Source organism: Hemibagrus wyckioides, linkage group LG12 (genome assembly GCF_019097595.1).
Source record: "Hemibagrus wyckioides isolate EC202008001 linkage group LG12, SWU_Hwy_1.0, whole genome shotgun sequence".
Classification (NCBI taxonomy): Eukaryota; Metazoa; Chordata; class Actinopteri; order Siluriformes; family Bagridae; genus Hemibagrus; species Hemibagrus wyckioides.
Window position 1 is genome coordinate 14,719,797 of NC_080721.1, and position 8,385 is coordinate 14,728,181.

Consider the following 8,385-nt stretch of genomic DNA (forward strand, 5'->3'; position numbering starts at 1 on the left):
ACACACACACACACACATACAGACTGCCCTACACACACACACACTGCCCCACACACACACACATACACACTGCCCTACACATACACACACACATACACACTGCCCTACACATACACACACACACACATACAGACTGCCCTACACACACACACACACACTGCCCTACACACACACACTGCTCTACACACACACACACATACATACTGCCCTACACACACACACACACACACTGCCCTACACACACACACACACACACACACTGCCCCACACACACACACATACACACTGCCCTACACATACACACACAAACATACATACAGACTGCCCTACACACACACACACACACACACACACTGCCCTACACATAAAAACATACTGCCCTACACACATACACACTTCCCTACACATACACATACACACACACACATACAGACTGCCCTACACACACATGCACATACACACACAACCCTGTTACACACACACACAGCCCTGTTAACACACACTCATTCACACTTACACACACACACACTCTGGCACTTGGCCAGAAACATGCAGTGAATAAACAGCTGGATATATAAACAGCTAAATCCATATTAACATGAAGCGAGTTCCTGCTGTGCTGTGATTGGCTAGCATAACTCTCATGAACAGGAAGTCCTTCCCTCTCAGCTAGGGTGTAGGATAGTTACATCACTGATCTCCAGCGATGGACCATGTTTGAGATAGCAGCTGGAAAACCCAGACAAACTGCAGTCCTCACATTCAGAGCTCCATAAGCCAATCAGCAGTGTGTGTGAGGAACATCTGCAGGATACAGCAGTCGCTCAGTTCTCCTCAGCACCCTCACCCTGTAGAGCAGCAGGTGTTGTGTGACAGGAGCATCAGATAACTGGGCAGAAACTGGGAGAAAACTGGGAGAAATTTGGAGCACTGTGTAAAATCCAAAAGCACTGTGGAGGTAACACAGTCTTTGTCTCCACCTCTGTCTCATCTCTGTCTCAGTCTCCACCTCACACTCTTATCTCTGTCTCCACCTCACAGTCTCATCTCAGTCTCTGTCTCTACCTCAGTCTGGTCTCTGTCTCCACCTCACAGTCTCATCTCAGTATCTGTCTCTACCTCACAGTCTCATCTCTGTCTCCTCATCTCTGTCTCAGTCTCCACCTCACAGTCTCATCTCTGTCTCCACCTCACAGTCTCTGTCTCCACCTCACAGTCTCATCTCTGTCTCCACCTCACAGTCTCTGTCTCCACCTCTGTGTCTCATCTCGGTCACCACCTCACAGTCTCATCTCTGTCTCCACCTCACAGTCTCTGTCTCCACCTCACAGTCTTGTCTCTGTCTCTACCTCTGTGTCTCATCTCAGTCTCTGTCTCCACCTCTCTGTCTCATCACAGTCTCCACCTCACAGTCTCATGTCTGTCTCCACCTCACAGTCTCATCTCTGTCTCCACCTCACAGTCTCTGTCTCCACCTCTGTGTCTCATCTCGGTCACCACCTCACAGTCTTTTCTCTGTCTCCACCTCTCTGTCTCATCTCAGTCTCTGTCTCTACCTTACAGTATCATCTCTGGCTCCACCTCTCTGTCTCATCTCAGTCTCTGTCTCTACCTCACAGACTCATCTCTGTCTCCACCTCTCTGTCTCATCTCAGCCTCTATTTCCACCTTACAGACTCTGTCTCCACCTCCGTGTCTCATTTCAGTCTCTGTCTCCACCTCACAGTCTCTATTTCCACCTCTCTGTCTCATCTCAGTCTCTATCTCCACCTCACAGTCTCTGTCTCCACCTCTGTGTCTCATCTCAGTCTCTGTCTCCACCTCACAGTTTCTGTCTCTCTGTCTCATCTCAGTCTCTATCTCCACCACACAGTCTCTATTTCCACCTCTCTGTCTCATCTCAGTCTCTATCTCCATCTCACAGTCTCTGTCTCCACCTCTGTGTCTCATCTCAGTCTCTGTCTCCACCTCACAGTCTCTGTCTCCACCTCTGTGTCTCATCTCAGTCTCTATCTCCACCTCACAGTCTTACCTCTGTCTGCACCTCACAGTCTTATTGCAGTCTCTTTCTCCACCTCACAGATTCTGTCTCTGTCTCAACCACACAGTCTCATCATTGTCTCCACCTTTCAGTCTCTGTCTCCACCTCACAGTCTCTGTCTCCACCTCACAGTTTCATCTCCATCTCCACCTCAGTCCCTGTCTCTGTCTTCACCTCACAGTCTCTGTCTCCACCTCACAGTCTCTGTCTCCACCTCAGTCCCTGTCTCTGTCTTCACCTCACAGTCTCTGTCTCCACCTCACAGTCTCTGTCTCCACCTCAGTCCCTGTCTCTGTCTTCACCTCACAGTCTTTGTCTCCACCTCACAGTCTCATCTCTGTCTCAGTCTCACTCTATTTCTCAGTCTCTGTCTTCACCTCACAGTCTCTGTTTCTGTCTTACTTGCTACCTCTGTCTCGTCTCGTCTCCACTTCTCTCTGTGGTCTCAAGGTAAACCTCACCCTGCAGCCCAGCAGGTGTGATGTTCGTCTCTGATTATCTCCTGTGATGGTGTTGGATGGAAAGAGAGCTCAGTTATAGCTTAATGGAGTAATGGACACACAGCAGCACTGTGTGATCCACTTCACTCAATTACACCATTTATATAATTACAGATCAGGAACCAGCTTTCATTCTCTTCATTCACTTCATTCACTTCATTCACTTCATTCTGTTTATTCTGTACGATCTTTAAAAGGAAAAGGAAAAGAAAAGGAGGATGGAAAGGGAAGAGAAGAGAAGAGAAGAGAAGAGAAGAGAAGAGAAGAGAAGAGAAGAGAAGAGAAGAGAAGAGAAGGAAACGGAAAGGATGGGAAGGGAAGGGAACGGAACGGAACGGAACGGAACAGAACGGAACAGAACGGAACGGAACGGAAGGGAAGGGAACGGAAGGGAACGGAAGGGAAGGGAAGGGAACGGAACGGAACGGAACGGAACGGAACGGAACGGAACGGAAGGGAAGGGAAGGGAAGGGAAGGGAAGGGAACGGAAGGGAAGGGAAGGGAAGGGAAGGGAAGGGAAGGGAAGGGAAGGGAAGGGAAGGGAAGGGAAGGGAACGGAAGGGAAGGGAAGGGAACGGAACGGAACGGAAGGGAAGGGAAGGGGACGGAAGGGAAGGGAACGGAACGGAACGGAACGGAAGGGAAGGGAACGGAACGGAACGGAACGGAACGGAAGGGAAGGGAAGGGAAGGGAAGGGAAGGGAAGGGAAGGGAAGGGAAGGGAACGGAACGGAACGGAACGGAAGGGAAGGGAAGGGACGGGACGGGAAGGGAACAGAAGGAGGGAGTTGGGGACAGTTAGGGGAAAAGGAAATGAACAATCATTCTCAACGATCCTGTTTCTATTACAGAGATGATGTTCAGGTGATTTTTGACTCGAGTAAGAAGATTACGACCCCCCCCCACACACACACACACACACACACTCACTTAGTGTGAAACAGATGAAAGCCGTGGGAATTGAAAGCCCTGCTCACTCAACGAGCCGGATTAAAGATTTAATCCCATGTTTTTTCACAGTTTCCTGTTCATACACCTGATTCAGCTCAGCAGCTCATTAACACACCTTTCACACTCATACGCAGGTTGTGTTAGAGCAGGAAACACACCTACACCTACATCCACATCAGACCACACCGTTACTGTCAGATGCTCAGCGTCATGTGGATTAGTGTGTGAGATTATCAGCTTTCAGACATGAGATATTAATGATTAATGAAAACCTGTGAATCATCAGAGCTGCTGTTACTGTATTCCTCAACACACTGCATTCACCTGCTACAGAACTCACAGTCAGGACAAATCTCCCAGCGTCTTCATAAACCTGTACACAGCTCATGAGTCTGAGAGGTCTCTCTAATGTTCAGGACGAGACTTCCCACTTTTTTTCACACACGGCTTCCACAGCTGAGACGTGAGACAGGAACGAAGGGAAGGGAAGGGAGGTGAAGGAAAGGAAAGGAAAGGAAAGGAAAGGAAAGGAAAGGAAAGGAAAGGAAAGGAAAGGAAAGGAAAGGAAAGGAAAGGAAAGGAAAGGAAAGGAAAGGAAAGAAAGGAACATTTTTGTGATTTTCTTGGGCGATGGTGTGTATATCATTTCTGGAGGTGAGTTATTATCTGGTGGTAATTGTGACATGGTGTTTATAGATGTGTAATAACTGCATGACGTCTGAGGCTGAGATGAATTCTAGGACAGGAATTTGGGACGGAAGTTTGTTGGTTTGTCAGATCCATAAAAAGCAGGATTTTTTCCCTGAGACTGAAAAGTAGTCCACATCATGGCTGGGAGAAAGAATCATCTCTTCTAACCTATTTACTTTAAATGAGGTGCAGCTGGGACACGTCTCACATCACGCTGCCGTTATCTCTCGTTGGGACGTGAAAATCACCCAGCAGTTTTATGTAGAGGAGCGGCTTCCGCATGATGAGCGCCGGCTGTCGGGGGGGACGAGGGAAACGAGACGCGGCATTATCGGCTAATATTATTGATCCGTGCGCTTGGTGACATGATCAAAGAGGAGAAGACGCTCAACACGAGCACAGTGAGACACACGAGTATAATGAGACACACGAGCATAATGAGACACACGAGTATAATGAGACACACGAGTATAATGAGACACACGAGCATAATGAGACACACGAGCACAATGAGACACACGAGCATAATGAGACACACGAGCACAATGAGACACACGAGCATAATGAGACACACGAGCACAATGAGACACACGAGTATAATGAGACACACGAGCACAATGAGACACACGAGTATAATGAGACACACGAGTATAATGAGACACACGAGCACAATGAGACACACGAGTATAATGAGACACACGAGCACACTGAGACACACGAGTATAATGAGACACATGAGTATAATGAGACACACGAGTATAATGAGACACACGAGCACAGTGAGACACAGGAGCACAATGAGACACACGAGCACAATGAGACACACGAGTATAATGAGACACACGAGCACAATGAGACACACGAGTATAATGAGACACACGAGCACAATGAGACACACGAGCATAATGAGACACACGAGCACAATGAGACACACGAGTATAATGAGACACACGAGCACAATGAGACACACGAGTATAATGAGACACACGAGCACAATGAGACACACGAGTATAATGAGACACACGAGCACAATGAGACACACGAGTATAATGAGACACACGAGCACACTGAGACACACGAGTATAATGAGACACACGAGTATAATGAGACACACGAGTATAATGAGACACACGAGCACAGTGAGACACAGGAGCACAATGAGACACACGAGTATAATGACAACTGTGTCTTTAAATGCTGAGAAATTTCCTACAATATTCAATAAAACAAGAACGAAAAAGAAACAAGTGTAAACTCTCTGTCCTGAAAAACTGGCACTGGAGACTCCTTCCATTCACTACAGCAACAATAACACACATTTTAACCCATTTATTATTGGTGGAGCATCAGATAATAATAATAATAATAATAATAATAATAATAATAATAATAATAATAATAATAACTGTGAGAGTATATTCCCCCATTTCTATTTTTTTCTTTATATTTTCTTTTCCTCCTTTCTTTTTTTCTCTGTTTCTAATCTCTCTCTCTCTCTCTCTCTGCCCCCCCCCCCTCTCTTGGCTGATTTACTGCACCATTTGGTGTAAATTTGAGTTTCCTCCCAAAACATTCCTTTAATTAAAATTTCAGCACGTGCTGTTTCATCTCATTAGAATCTGACTTGCCCCCCCCCGTCTGATGTCGTAATAAAGTCATAAGACTTTAAACTTATTACATCCTTCTCTGTAAACATTTCCGCTGTTCCGCTTTTCTTTCCATCCTTCTACGTGAAATATAACAAAGCCAGTAAAATACTTTCCGAATCGGCACGTGCAGGGACTTTTATTCAGCACATTTCGTACTAATGAAGCCGTAGCACGCGGTCTGAACACTCATCTCGAGTCTGTTTGGAGTTCGTAAGGAGGTCTCACCTGTGCACGTTCATCTCCTGTGGCGGGCGCGTGGCCTTGTCGTACGCCACCTTGGCGGCGATGCCGAGCAGCAGCACGAGCGCAATGGCGCCGCACGTGATGTACACGGTGGTGTTGGTGCGGTCCAGCGCAGGGTCGTAGGTGTCGGCGGTCGGCGCAGGCGACGGCGGCTGCGTCTTCACCCAGTCGGGCGTGTTGTAGTTGGTGCACGCGCGCTGCTCGAGCCTCTTGGCGCGCACCGGGCAGCAAAAGCGCAGGAAGCAGCTGCCGCAGCAGTACCGGTGGTCCGTGTTGTTGCACGCGAACTCCTTATCGTACTGGCCGCTCACGTCATAATAACCCAGGCACGTGTCGTGGTCTCCTCCGACCGGGGAGGGCGCGCGGACCCGCGGGACAGCAGCGCGAGCAGTTGGGGCGACCACGGTAGCGGTGCCGTTGAGCTCCTTGGCTTTGCCCGGGCGCCGTGGCGCGTGTTTTCCCTGTTTCTTGCTCGCGCACAGCGGGTCCAGGTAGATTAGGAGCAGCAGGAGGTGCTGGATGCCCATGTCTTCCGGCTCTCGCTCGCTCGCTCGCTCTTTACACACTTTTCAGCGCGCGCGTTTTTCTTGCGCGCACTGTGGGACCGGTCCGCGTGCGCACCGCTGCTGCTCCTCGCGCCTCCTCCGCTGTTACGCACCTCATGCTCCGGACTAGATCACGGGAGGATCATAAAAGTCTGGTTTCACATACACACACGTTCGCGCGCGCACATTTTCGGCTCGGTCCCGCTTTATAACGCAAGTTTCTTTATGTTCGAGACACCGAAAGCTTGACGCGCGCTGTTCGCCTGCAGGAAAAACAAGAGGAACACACATGATGACAGCAGAACTGCATTTCCGGTAAAAATGTTCAACTTTATATTCATTTCCCTCCGATTTTTAAGTTGAATCTGGATCTGATTTGGTGAAGGCGCGCGAGAATAGTAATGATCCGAGTTACGGGATGTTAGCAGAGACAGATTATAAGAAAAATTCAATTTCCGGTTTGTTTTAATGACAGAAAAGAGATACACAAAGAAATACTTACCGAGGGATGAGTCCGACTCCGAGCTGCTCCATCACTACATCTCTACTGACTGAGTCTCATCCCCTCTCACTCTCTCCTCTCTCTCTCTCTCTCTCTCTCTCTCTCTCTCTCTCTCCCTAGCCCCCTCCCCCACTCACTCCCTCTCTCCAGCTTCACCTCTGACTGTTACAAAGCGCTGAAACTGGAGACTCCTTCCGTTCATGATAAATAAACGTCTCCTGTCACAGTGCTGTGGTGTGACTGCAGCAAACTGATAACTCTCTGATCCTGACATTATGAAACTGTGTGTGTGTGCGCGCGCGTGTGTGTAAATGGGTTGGTCTGTAGGATCTGCTATAACACTGAGAGAGAGAGAGAGAGAGAGAGAGAGAGAGAGAGAGAGAGAGAGAGAGAGAGAGAATATGAAGACTTTCATCAGAGTTGGTGAGGAGAGAGGAGAAAAAGAAGGAACATCTATAAAGGCCATTAAAACAGAACAGGAGAGAGAGAGAGAGAGAGAGAGAGAGAGAGAGAGAGAGAGAGAGAGAGAGAGAGAGAGAGAGAGAGAGAGAGAGACAGACAGACAGAGAGAGAGAGAGAGAGAGAGAGAGAGAGAGAGAGAGACAGACAGACAGAGAGAGAGAGAGAGAGAGAGACAGACAGAGAGAGAGAGAGAGAGAGAGAGAGAGAGAGAGAGAGAGAGAGAGAGACAGACAGACAGACAGACAGACAGACAGACAGACAGAGAGAGAGAGAGAGAGTAAGAGAGAGAGACAGACAGACAGACAGACAGACAGACAGACAGACAGACAGAGAGAGAGAGAGAGAGAGACAGAGAGAGAGAGAGAGAGAGAGAGAGAGAGAGAGAGAGAGAGAATATTTAATGAAATATAGTGTAAGAGACAAAGGTTCTTTCCAGAACCTTTCCTGAAAATAATTTATTTAAATAAAAATACATATATAATTTTTTTAGCAAAGGTGAGACAGTGGACAGGTGAGACAGCGGTCAGGTGAGGTGAGACAGTGGACAGGTGGGACAGTGGACAGGTGAGACAATGGACAGGTGAGACAGTGAACATTGAGATAGTGAACAGGTGAGACAGTGGACAGGTGAGACAGTGGACAGGTGAGACAGTGAACATTGAGACAGTGGACATGTGAGACAGTGAACATTGAGACTGTGAACAGGTGAGACAATGTACAGGTGAGACAGTGAACATTGAACATTGAGACAGTGAACAGGTGAGACAATGGACAGGTGAGACAATGAACATTGAGACAGTGA

At 48.1% G+C, this 8,385-nt stretch overlaps 1 protein-coding gene across 2 annotated transcripts in view; it reads right to left on the reverse strand.

The window, feature by feature from the left end:
* The window catches only part of LOC131362777 (protein shisa-6-like), a 94,506-nt gene extending 87,892 nt beyond the window's left edge, over positions 1–6,614 (reverse strand). For both annotated transcript variants that reach the window (XM_058405048.1, XM_058405047.1), the window contains exon 1: positions 6,057–6,614. In XM_058405048.1, coding sequence (XP_058261031.1) covers positions 6,057–6,601 — 545 coding nt within the window. In that variant the 5' untranslated portion in view covers positions 6,602–6,614. The remainder of the gene's footprint in view (positions 1–6,056) is intronic.
* Between the last annotated feature and the right edge of the window lie 1,771 nt (positions 6,615–8,385).